Source organism: Augochlora pura, chromosome 2 (assembly GCF_028453695.1).
Source record: "Augochlora pura isolate Apur16 chromosome 2, APUR_v2.2.1, whole genome shotgun sequence".
In the NCBI taxonomy this organism is placed as follows: Eukaryota; Metazoa; Arthropoda; class Insecta; order Hymenoptera; family Halictidae; genus Augochlora; species Augochlora pura.
In genome coordinates this window covers 10,729,177-10,742,582 of record NC_135773.1, presented here as the reverse complement: position 1 = coordinate 10,742,582, position 13,406 = coordinate 10,729,177, and the positions used below count along the sequence as shown (strand labels likewise).

The 13,406-nt window shown below is 44.2% G+C and overlaps 1 protein-coding gene across 1 annotated transcript in view; it reads right to left on the bottom strand.

The window, feature by feature from the left end:
- LOC144475308 (uncharacterized) overlaps window positions 1-13,406 on the bottom strand; it is a 459,016-nt gene that overhangs the window by 208,855 nt on the left and 236,755 nt on the right. Inside the window, exon 5 of the mRNA XM_078191079.1 lies at window positions 7,882-8,071. Within this exon, the coding sequence (XP_078047205.1) occupies window positions 7,882-8,071 (190 nt within the window). The remainder of the gene's footprint in view (window positions 1-7,881; window positions 8,072-13,406) is intronic.

Genomic DNA, 13,406 nt, shown 5'->3' with positions numbered 1-13,406 from the left:
GCATTAAGTAGATAAGTCCGGAATTTGTCAGACGCGCTAGTCAAACGTTGCGTTAATTCGTACATACGATCCATACTACAAAGAAATTACGTCATCAAAATACAGCAAAGATTTTTCTTTTATTTTTATTATCGTATATTCATGAATCAAACAAGTATCTTCTTTTTACGCTTCTTTCCATGTCTATTCTCGTAAAAAATAGCTCGGACATGGCGGTATATAAACTTGAAGTACTTCCGTTGTTTTTGAACGGTGTACTCGCAGCGCCACAAAATGTAGCCGTTACATCATGTGAAGTACACTCGTCAAAAACAGCTAACTGGTTAAGTAGGATGTATACTTTGATATTCTTCATTAATACTTTGAGATTAGATGGGTTAAAAACTATCACACCTTTCGCTAACTTTTTATGCACGGTGCGATATATTTTCACTCACCTAGAAAATTTGAAGTTGCATATATAGTTGTACAGTCTGATATTTGAATTAGTCCGCAATCAACGGTAAATGCGTACATAAGCTAAAACAAACATTTACGTAAAGCGAAACGCGTTAGTAAGTTGACACTGCTATGATTAAGCTATTCTTAAAATTATGTTTTAAAGAATTAAATTATATGTTTTAAAGAATTAAATTATATGTTTTAAAGAATTAAATTATATGTCTTAAGGAATTAAATTATATATTTTAGCAAAGCTTCGTATTTGAACAGAATAAGAAGAGAATATACAAATAATTATATACAGAATGATTACAGTAACTTGCACAGCATTTAAAGAGATTGCAACAGTTAACTGAATTAGAATAGATGGATCTCCCTCTATGTCAAGAGAACGTGTCCGCCCGCTAAGTATCGAATCAGAGGGCACGTATGATGAAGACATCGATGTAAGAGAATATCTCAAGCTGTTCCCTTGGGGTTGCACAGTTTCCCGTACTCAGCGGAAACAAACCCGAAAAAATATTACGGTTATTTGTCTTCGGCGTGGCGCGAGTTCCGCCTCAATCGCGTCCGTGTTCCACTCGGTTCGGCTTTAAAACTTCATTTCCCGGCATTCGTTTCCGACTCCGTTGTTCCTGGCCGAGATCGAGTAGCGGGAATACGTCTGCGAGAGGAGCCCGCGTCGCCCGTCTCTTTATCTTAGACCCGATCGGGTCCGTAAGAGAGTTCCCGGTTGTTTCCCGGATGGGAACCACGACCACCGGCGATCACGGTTCATTTCGTCCTGCTCTCACGATCCTGGCCCGAGACTCCGACCATTTTCTCTCTCCTTTTCTCTTTCTATTTCCGTCTCTCGCTTTCTCTCGCCGTGTCCCGCTGTCTACCGACTCCGTTCGCTGTCCTCTTCGACCGGCCAGCCATACCCTCCCGGAAAAAAAGAGAAAATAACCGGTACACGGTCGTACGAGCCCATAAAAATCACGCTCTCCTTTCCCTTTCCTTTTCGCCCCCCCTCCTGCAATGGATTATTGACTTTGCGTTTGTCGGAGACGGAGTCGCAGCAGGGATCTTCCTATCAGTCGGCGGACCACCCTCCTGCAGTCTCTCGTGGTTTTTCTTTCGCAGATTGAGGCCACGCGGGTCGCGCATCCGATAGAAGATTCGTCGAAAATCGGGATATTTGCCACTCGAATCGACTTGGACATCTTCATCGGATCGAAGAATCGGATTACACTCGGCTACTTATATCATCTAGTAATGGCTCGCTTCGCGACCATACATTCTGTCCGTGATGAATTCGTTTGCGCTTTGCATTCTCGTGATTAAACCCTTGCCGTATTTTGACAAGTCTGACACGCGACGGAGACTTTTTAGTAATATCTTGTTCAGTATAAATGTTATTCCGTTCTTTTTAATAGTTGGAATGAAATTAAATTTATTGTCGCCAGTATTTATATCTATAAGTAAATGTAGATTATAATAAATATAAATTGTCTTTTTTCTCCTTAAAAATAATTAAAAAAAAAGACAAAGGGTTAATATTAGAACAGCGATCCCCTTTGACAAAAATTTAATTGGATACGTGCACGACCATTTGACATTTTATTCGTCAGCTTATTTTATAATATTTTTAAGGTGTACGCTTTTTCGACATGCTAATTTTTCTACAAATCTGACGAAACATGTGATGGAAATTTGAAATGCGCTAAAAATTGAATTTTATCGTCAGAAATGAAATAGCCAAATAACAATGTTATTTATATTTTTCTGGCTACATTTGTATACTTTAACCAAACAACAGAGCTACTTCTTATTTTAATAACGTCTCTACGTACTACAGAAACAAATGCAACATTTGCATACAGTAATGAAATAAATTCTCATTCCCCTGTATTCAAGCCTGTACCACACGCTCTCTATCACATCCGGAAATATGAAGAACATTGGCTTTGTAGACCATGTTGGAGAGCTACAATGAAAATGCAGAGAAAAAGAGTGGCCGACAATGGGCTGAATGTAGCCCCCATGGCTTTTCGAGCCATTGTCCGCGGCAGAATTTGAAAAATGAAGTTCGTTATTGTACAGTGGATGTACAAGTAATTTTAAAAGCTTGCGGAAAGTACGCGTCAGAATTTTTCTTTGAAGTAATCTCCTCTTTCATCAACGTCCTGAGCTAACAAATACCGTTCTAAACAAAACGTACGAATTCCGGCACAATTGTGCCGAAAATCATGTCCCATAATTCTCATAAAATCAAAGCTATTTAATTAACGAACCCGAAAGCATAAAGTTAATATTGTCATCATCAGGATAACAGAATAAAATTATGCTTATCGGGGTAATAGGATAAAATTATTCTTATCAGGCGAACAGGATAAAATTATCCTTATCGGGACAACAGGATAAAATTATTCTTATCCTAGTGACATTTCACTACAATAAACTTATATTATCTTAATTTACAAGAGATATCTCTTTGCTTAAAAATATAAAACATCGTAATATACATTGTTCTGCGTTGCTATATTTGAGAATCGACTATAAAAATGTCATATGGTATACATGGTATACATAGGGCTTCCAGATGGAGAATGAACTTTAATTCCGTCGAGAATTTCAATGATTTTCAAGTCGAAAGAAGCAAACCCGAGCGCACCGAACCGGCAAAGACTGAATCGAGATACAGAAAATAATTTCAAGAAATTAGTCTAATTTTAATTGCAAATTTTACATTTCTCGAGTTGGGCCGAACATTCGGTCGTTTAGAGTATCTCGATTCCGGTCACAAATTCGTCGATTTGGCCGCACCGTGCGACACGTGAAAAAGCGAGAGGTGACGTCGTCGAAAGATGCCGCGATTGAAAGGGGCGAAGTCATCGAACGAGGAGGAAACGGGGCGGGCGTTCGAAGTAGAAACGGTTTGTGCAGCCAGGACAGAAGTTTGCGCTTAAATGATGAAACCAGAGCCGCGTCGGATCGGCTGATGCATGAAACGGCGAGCGGCGCAGTAACAGCAACTGGAAGCCAAATTGGAAGCCGGCGGAGCGCGGCCCGAAAACTAGCAGCGGCGACGGACAAGCGTGCAGACGGTCGGACACACCGGCTAGAAACTCTAAAATCTCTTGCGTCCGGTAAAACGTGCACGTTCGAGGGGCGCGGTGTGGGGTGGAGCGGTGTAACGTCCGCCAGAACATCGGCCGTTCGCGACTAAACGAGCAGAAAGCCAAAGGAAAGCCGCGTTTGGCTAGTATTCGAGGCGCTACCGTTACGGGTTTAATTACTCTCTTCATAGAGACACTAAACATTCGACTGTCTGTGAGGTGGCCGGCGAGCGGCCTCGGCGTGCCGCTGAATGTGCGCGTTTCCGCATACGACGCGACGCTCCGTCTGTCACAGAGACGATAATTACGCTCGCAAAGCTGCCGTCTATTGGTGCTTTTATAACCGTAATGTTGCCAGCCTAATTCCAGGGGTTGATCGAATTTTGCTCCATTGCCTTTTGCTCGACGGATTAAGTACGATTCGCTGGCCGGAAAAAAGCCGGCTTCGACGATCAATCGAACGATCCGACGGGATTCCGCGCCGTAAATATATCATGGAACGCATAAATTAAATTCATTTTTAGAAGATTCGCTGGATTCTATCTCGTAGTATTTGCCGGTGGAATTACGAGCCCGAAAATAAATAAAAAAATCGCTAGGTCCGAGGTAAGCAGTTTTTGAATTTGCTGGGACCATCGAACTCGGTGATTACCGAATCGATGTCAGTTACGTTCGAGTAATTTATTTAATGAACCGATAATTGGAAAGGAAATTTTAATCGGATTCGCTGCACTCGATATATTTACACATTTATTTGGCATGAACGAGCCAAGTGCCCTTTCAATATTTGTTCAAAAATTCAGCATAACAGTAACAATAATAATGATAATCAAATTAAAATAAAGGTGAAAATGAACACGATTAAAACATGCATGATTAAAATATACAGATGAAACACTGACAGAACATCTCAGCTACTAATAATGAATAAAAATATTTAAATCGACTTTAACCTCTTAGGCACGGCCGAACTTTACGCGGGACTGTTTCTCGGTACGGCAGAGTTCAACGCGAATTACGTGTAAACGATACGACACTGCAACGTGTGACGGATAATGCCCTCCTTTACACTAGTAGTAATTTTTCTACAAATCTGATGAAACATGTGATGGAAATTTGAAATTTGAAAATTACACAAGTACATTGGAATGAAGTGTTTGATGATTAAATTATAATTTTTCTTAAAGATATGATACACGCATTTCAGCTTTAACAATTTATCAGACCGCATTCGCGAAGCCACTATAGCGGTGCTCAGTGCCTAAGAGGTTAGTCATCAATGAAGAACCCAATGTCGTTAGGATAAGTACATCGACGCAATAGTTAATCAGAGCATTAGAACGCGCTTTCCGAGTTTACGAGGTGTCCTTGTCGAGAAACGGTGCAGAAATATTACCCAACGAGTCCCGACACTGTTCTAATATGCCGGCAATTTTCTTTAATTCTCCGCGGCGCGTTACGAACGACAAAGAGATTTCCCTCAGCTGGTTTCGCCCCGTTCCTCATCGGTGGAAATTTCGTGTTCCGAGCGGAATCCTCCGACGGAGAAAACGAAAGGAACGGCGAAAACAAAGACAAACGAAAGCTCGGCACTCGGTTGCTTATAAACCCGTCTGCAAAACAGTGTAGCCCGTCTTTTAAAGGGGACAGACCCGAACCACCGTTCCGGCGGCTCGCCGAGCTGCTTCTCTCTCTCTCTCTCTCCCAACCCCCCTCTCCCTCTCCCTCTCCCTCCCGCATCATCACCCCGTTTTAATTAGCTTTACCGACCGGTAAACAATAAGCCCTTATTTCTGATGAATTAGTTGCCAACAATCCAGTCGACTGGTCGGCGCGACCGCGGACGGTTTTCATTACGCGCCGGTTTTTCGCGTCTCGCATCGTAACGAGAGTTTCGCGTAATACTATCCTCTGCTCGCGACTCCCTGGAATTTCCGCGACTCCCGAACCGCTTTTGTTAAGTTCTTTGCGCTTGCGGAAGCCGACGTCGGGTAACGTCGATGTCTACGGATATGATATTCGAGCAGAACTCGCCGAGTCGCGTGTTCGAGTTAACTCGTTTTCGACGGATCGCGGAGGAATCGTTTCTGAACGAATGCTCGACACAGAGTCTGTTATCAACACGTGGTGTTCCACGGTCATTTTAATGTTGTTCGCCCGTCTGGCCGACACGAATTGAGAAGTACTTATGGAAAGCAATGCGCTGCCAAAAATGTAAGTTTCCAAACGCACGATTCATTTTTACCTTCACATGTGATTGCGACAGTAATAGTTGAAAAGCATAGAAAGTTTGTTTATTAGATTTACCAACAAGTTGGATAATGTTATATCAAGATTAGATAACTAGGCACACATTCGTTTAAGATATATATTTTTTAGAAACGTTACTTACAAATTACCATCATACTGACAAGAGGCCAGAAGTTAAACGAATAAACAATTTATTATATTCCTTCACTTCACAAGCTGACAGAAATTCCCGGTAGACTTAATATCGGTACACCAAAACTCTTAAAAATGATTTTATAAAATCGATATAACAGAAAACAGCACCCTATTAACAAAATCGTAGTTGAAAAAATTACAGCAGACTAAAGAACACCAGTCAATCCCACCACAAGTGGCAAAAGAACGAAAATAGGCTCTGGTTGGAAGTCCCTCGGAAATCAGCGGGTTTCGGGGTGTCCCAATAAACACAGCGATCATTAATCTTGCCCATTCGAGGACGCTTTCAGGCGGCTCGTTCTCGCCGGAAGCAGGCGATAGCTTTCGGGTAACCGCGATCCCAGGCGTACTCGCGGGGCTGACGATCGATCTCCGGTAAACCGGGTTCGACGGGCGACCGGCGCGAATCCGAGAATCCGCCGCGAAAGGAATATTCAAGCGTAGGATCGCGGGCAGAAGGATACGTCGCGCGGCTGGCAAATCCGAGCGGGAACGGGAAGGGGGAAGGGGAAGGGGAAGAGGAAGAGGAAGGCCGTGGAGAAGGAGCAGCCGCAGCTTATAGCGGCGCGAGACGCTCATCTGCATTTCAAATCATCCCGGCAAGATTTCCGCGCGCCGCCTAGGCGCAACACACCCGCCGCACGAACACACAAGCGCCCGGACGGAATGCGATACGATAGATCCGAGATCGCCACTTTACCTTGCGGCGAGGCGGCATCGAACGCGCCAGGATTTACGATAAGCGCCGGACAAACCGGCTGACCGGAAGTCGTCCGGGCTCCTGACTTGGCCGCGCCACTATCTCGGACGAGACAAAAGTGGAAAACTGGAGTTCGAAATCCGTAGGTCTGTTGCTAGCGAAAGATTCGCGAACTTCGGTTCTTATTGCAAGAGAAATGGTTTTTCGAGCGTTTAGATTGTTGCTAGAGTTGACATCGGATTTTATTAATTCGTGAGAAAAATTGGAGAATATCATATAATGTAAAGGAAATATATATAATGATGCAAACCTTTAAGAAGATTAAAATAATTTAACGATATTATTGCATTATTTTCAACATATTGTAATCATTCAAAAAGAAAGACATTTTTATATACGCTAACTTTGTTATGATTAACTTAGACAATTTTTATTTTGCGTAAAGAACAGTCTAGTTATGAGATGAGATAAATTCTCGTTATGTACCACCTATTAGAGTAATAAGTATTGTGCATCAATTGCAAAAAATAGTATGCGAGTAGAACATTCGTTCGTTTTTCAATAATTTTAATAGATATTTCAAAATTTTTTTTAACAGCTTTACTATATTAAAATTGCGGATTTTTGTACAATTTTCTCAATAATCTAAATGAGTTAAACATAATGCAACATTAATCATAAATACTTTAAACGATTTCGCATTTTTCCATTCGATTTACACAGTTACCTCGAAGATACACAAAATCCGCGTTCTATTATGAAGGCACTTATCATCCAACATTAAGTATTATGCAATAATAAATAAAGAATCTGCATTTGAAATCGTCGGACACCGATCAAAAGAATCCCTGAACGAAAATTCATCAGCAATCGTGCGACAACAAATTGCGATAGAAGAACTGAACGGAAGCCTTCCACCGAATGACAAATTAACGCTTTGTCCCTAAATTGAAGATTCTGGTAGCTGAAGTAGACGTTATGGATTTTGTCCGGAACACGCTGGTTGCACTGTGTCGGCCGTCCGGCTGGATTACGTTTACCTGTCCGCCGATTAAACCGCGCGGAAATTCTATCAAGAGACAGACAAATGACCGCGGTCTCTCCGCGCCGGCGAGTACATGACGTTAATTAGCGGGCACGGCGGAAGAAGAGCTTGCGATACGGTAAACGGATAGCGAGGGATAATGAACTTACCTTGCCGACTCCGGTCAGCTCTTTCACGCCTATCCTCCGCAGCAGTGCCGGCGGGGCTGGCGGCGGCGACTTGAGAAGCAGTGCCGCGTATCCATTCGGGAAGATTGGCAAGTCGTCGGAAATGATGTTCTCGTCGCCGGAGCGACGCCGGCGGTGGGGGCTCGACGAGAGGTTCAATTTCTGCGCTGCTCTGTAAACAACAAAATATTTTCACTGTGACATCGACCGCTTCCTTTTATATTTGTTGAGTCCTGGGCATAGGGCCCCAAGGACGATCTTCAAACAATGAAGACAATTTATAGTTTATGATGCTAGTAATGGTAAAAGGCTATTTTTGAGGAACCGCACCATCAAGTAATTTTAATATTTCGCACGACGCATGGTAATCGGTTTACAATCTCTTGTTCTCGGTCTCAATAGCGAACGCTGGCATCATAAAACTCGGGGATTTCCAAAGGGCTCCGCGGACAGAGGCCTGAAGGCCCAAAGCAGGCTCGCGACCGTTCCGCGAGCAGCTATTTTTACGCTTCATTCAGACCTGGAGGAAATCCCCGTCAAACCTTGCGAAACCACCCCCTACCACAGAGTTTCTTCCTATCCCCACTTAGACATTCTTTCCACTTCCACCAAATTCCTCCTGCGACCGAGCTTTCGTAAAAGCTAGTGCGACGACAAAATATCAGAATCAATTAGACTGCAGAATCAAGTAAACCATAGAATCAAATAGAATATAGAATCGAATAGAGTAGAATTCTAAACCTGAGAGCAAAGTGTATTATAGTAGGCTAAATAAAAAAGTGATTGAAATTCCAAGTCAACATTTTATACAGTCCACACTTATAGCGTCATAGTTCCGTCGCTATTACTGATCGACGCCGTGACGCCCCAACAATATTTGTTACGCTGCTAGAACTCCGCATAGGTAATCAGCGAAACACAATTGAGTTGACACTTTAAAAATAGTATAACTTTCTTAAAACTGATTTCTAAATGATTTGAATTTTTCTGTAAATGCTAGAGGGACTAGTTCATTGTACAATGATTGAAACATATTTTTTTAAATTTTACTATTATTTCGAATAAAAAGAATGTAAAACACTGTTTCTTATCTGAGCTTATAATGAAACTTTATAAAATACATTTGATACACTTGATAATTTATATGCATGCTGGAAATTGCAATATGGAAAAAATGTAATGTAAAAGAAATGCCACTTCGACACGAACGTATAGACGACCGAGCGCAAAGGGTTAACTTAACAATACTAGTTGGTCATAAACGTGGAAGCACTGTACGATCTATTTAAGCCTCCAAACTTGCATTATAATTAAGGATAGCATTCGTCAGCTTGATTAATGGGTAATAGAAACGAGTAACCATTTTTCTGCAGGAGATCGTCTCCGTCGTTTGCAACGCGAACCAGTACTGGCAACTTGTAAAACGCAAAATCTCAACTTGTAGTGGCTATCTCGATCTCGAGATGAAGAACAGGAAGGTGTAGTTTCGTGCAACCGCAAAGGTAGCAGAAAAGATTTACGAGGCGCATGGTAATGCCGGTGTGAGTGAAATAATGCCGCGAAACTGATTTGAAAAGTTTCGCGGGAGATATATCTCGTTCCAAAGTATACGTTGCGGGCTCGTTATTTAACCAAATGAAGCAACGTTCCCCGGAACCTTCGAAGAGATCCATAAAAATCTGCGCGCCGGAAAGGCTTGCGGAAACGCGTCGTTCGATCAGTAGTAGCGGAGACCGAAGTCCCCGAATCCGTGCTGCCAATAATCCGCATTCCAGACGCCTTTTAAATCATCGCACAGGTGTGTCTCCTCGTCTCAGCGTGCTATTAAAAAATTGTCCGTCGACCGTCGGCCAGCCAACGGGAAGCTCGCAGATAACCGCAGCAGCGCGCGATCCGAAAAATCTAATTAAGCGAGCGAGCGAGCGAGCCGGGCAGCGGGGAGGAACCACAGTTCCGGGGGGCCGCCGAAATTCTTCAATATCCGGCAGAATCCGCGTGGGTATGGGTTAAGAGACACCGGCGCTCATGCAACCTCGCGTGTATAATAAACTTTTTATAGCGTGGAATCCAATGTCAGTCGGGTGAACCGGGTGAACCGGGCGAAACGAGGCGAGACGAGGGAGGCGCAAGAACGAGGAACCGCTTAAATCTCGGGAGAACGAAGAGCATAGACAACCGCTCTATCGTCTGCTCGTTCGTTCGTTCGTTCGTTCGTCTCGAACGCTTCCTGCGATGCCTATCTCGCAGATACGGAACCAACCGGTGGGAAAGGGTCGCAGGATTCCGGAAGGTATGTGTCTCGAGGGTGACTGGGTGACATACTCCGCGGGGCAGGCCGGTAATCAGCGAAGGTAATGTGCCGGAACCCCGTACGCGACAGGGTACCGCGTTTAAATGGGTGCCCGCCGAGGGTGCGGGCGGAACGAGGGGCAACGCGGCAGGGGGATAGGGGTAGAGAGAGGGTGAAGAGGTGTAACAGTGGGACCATCGAGGCTCACTTTTGGCGGGGACAGAGGACGTTCCAGGGGCTCGGTCGCCCTAACTTCTCCAGCCCTCGGGCCTCGTTAACCCACGCTCTGTGAAATTGGAAATACCAACGAGAGAGCGAGCCGGCCGAGTCGCGCGAGAGAGCCGAAATCTCTCTCTTTCTCCCTCTCTCGTTCTTTCTCTCTCTTTCTCTCTATTTCTCTCTCTCTCTCCCTCTCCCTTTCTCTGTATCTCTATCTCTCTCTTTCCCTCTACCTCTATCACTCTCTTTCTCTATCTACGTCTCGCCCGTTCTCTCATTCCCTCGCGGCTCCAAACGAGAGAGGATTCGCGCGAGCCAGCCCTCTCGTTTTGCGGCGTGCGCGTGCAAGCTTTTGCGACCACCGTGGCGGGGCGTCATAAAAAATAGAAAGGGCCGAGGACAGGGGGACACGGTCCGGTTATCAACGTTCCCCGGCGCCTGCTTCGCGCGACGCCCACACACGACTTCCGGCCGCATTACGCCCGAATAATCCGCGCCGTTCCCTGCGAGCAACCATGCAGCCCGGGCTAATAGTCTCGCGACGACCGCTGCGTACTAGATATACCTGGCTGCCAGAACTGGGGAGCTGCGTGTCCCCTTTTTCTTTTTTAACGAGCATCTCGGTGCGATTATGACGCCGAGCGAAGCATTTGTTGCACCGCGGTGCATCGATTGCGACTTTTACTCGAGTCAAATGTTGTCTTAAATTGCATTAAACTCCATCGAATAGTATTAGAAAGAATACTTTTGACCCTTAGAGGACGACGACTTTTCCGACTAAGTGAGGTAGCAGGACGAGGCGATTTTCTCAGATGTGTTGACTGTCTTGTGTATCAATTATTAATTTGCATGCAATACAAATATAATTTATATACGATTATATGCAACTATATGCGATTATATGCAATTATATACAATTATATACAATTATATACAATTATATACAATTATATACAATTATATATCACTCGACCTGCCGCGCGAAACACAGTGGCTGCTAAGAGTCGCCTCTCCTCCGATAAGGGTTAAATAGATCTTGAAATGAGATTTTGCGGCACAAGTCCTTTTCTCATTGAATGCACCAACTGCCGACGCCAATTTGCCAAGAGTCTTCTATCGACCATATAGGGGGATCGCAGAGTGGTGCCGAAAATCGGTCTTCCCACAACTAGCAAATCACCGGACCCCTTTCCCGCCGGCTCAGCGCGAACCGCAGGATCGTCACGCCAGCCGGTCCTCCTGTTCGCGGAGTCGACGGCCGATCCTGACTTTTATGCCCGCTATAATTATTCGAACATCCCGTTTCAGCGGCGCGTTCCGATTCTACGAGCCGGAATGTCAACGCGCGAATCGTCGAGCGGACTCGCGAACGTTCTGCGAGCACGCCTCGCCGTTTTCCCCCGAGCGACGCCGATTTTCGCGTCGGACGAACAACGCTCCTTCGGAATCCGTTTTTCCGAATCCGCGGATCCGCTTTTCGGAATCTTGTCGCCGATACGAATAGACGGGGGAACCGTCCGGGCGGAATAATTGGCGGCAGTTCTTGGATGACCAATCGATCGGTCCCGGAGGGAGCGAGGCGAATGCGAGAAACTTATTTTGCTCGGTCAAATATTTAAACGGGGAAAGTAAGTTCCAGTTGGAGGGAAACTTCGGATACTTTGAGATAGCCAGACGCCAGAGTCAACAGCGCGATCGAGGAAATGTAGTTGGCGGAAAGTACGTTCGTGCGACACTTTTCTACTCCGGTTGGCGAGTCTACTTAATCAATTCTCTTAATATTTATCCCGCCACACGGCGGAGAAGAGCGCGCGAAGGTGAGAGAGAGAGAGAGAGCGAGGGAGAGAGAGTGGAACGAGCGCTAAAGAAGTTCCCGTAACGGAGAAACGACCTGGATACATTACATCTTTGCCAACTCGGTACGTTCTCCTCGACGAAGTAATTTCGCCGAAGAGCGCCGCACCAGATCGATCCTTCTACGTGAAAGTAATACTTGTAATGGAGAATAACCTTGTAAGGACTGGTAGAAGAGTGCCAGCTGAGTGCTGGAAGCGAAAATAATTCTGCAGGATATTTCGCAATTGTAACACCAAAGCATATTTACTGCGACCACGTACAATGCTTTAATCTATTCGAATATTCATCTTCGTGTTAGAGCGATTTACAGATTTGTGTCATGAAATTTTTGAATAGACTGAATTTTAAGACTTCGATATGTACAGTGACGGACCGAAGTATTCGTACGCTTCCTAAAAACGCAATAGCTTTTTTTCAAAACTGAATTAAAGCACATGAATTTTATTTTAATATCAGAGGGGTTAGCTCACTGTACAATGATTAAAACATTTTACTAAATTTAGCTATTACTTGAAATGACAAAAAAGTATATAAAACATTTTTTGATCAAGTTAGAAACTCTTTTTATATTTTCCTGTCATTGCAAGTAATACTTGAATTTGAAGAAAGTGTCTTAAATATTATACAGTAATCTAGTCTCTTTAACATTTAAAGACCAGAGACCTAAAAGTCTCTTTAATTATTTTTGACTTTCAAATATCAGTTTCCTTAACTAAGCTACCATGACGTTATAGATTTTTCTGACATTACGATGTGACAATCAACGTGTTAACTTTTGCTGTTACTGAATTACCAATGACAATGTGCGGCGTCACATTCGATCGACGAAGCTTTCAGCTGTTTTTCAGCGAAAGAAGAGTAATATCCTCGCGAACGGCGGCCTGCGAAAGACATCTCGCACCTCGGAAAAAAATAAGTCGTTTCTTTCATCCGGCAGAATGCTTCGGGAATCCGAAAACGAAGCGACGGATTCGAGAGACACAGGTGCGCGTCGCGCAAACGCAATCTACGCATCAATCACTAGGAGCAGATGCGTACTGGTTCTCGCGCGTTCTCAATCTTCGGCGAAAGGTCATTTTCCTGGGCGCCTATAATCGGTAATCACCTGCGATATCGTAAATAAAACGAAGCGGTTTCCCCG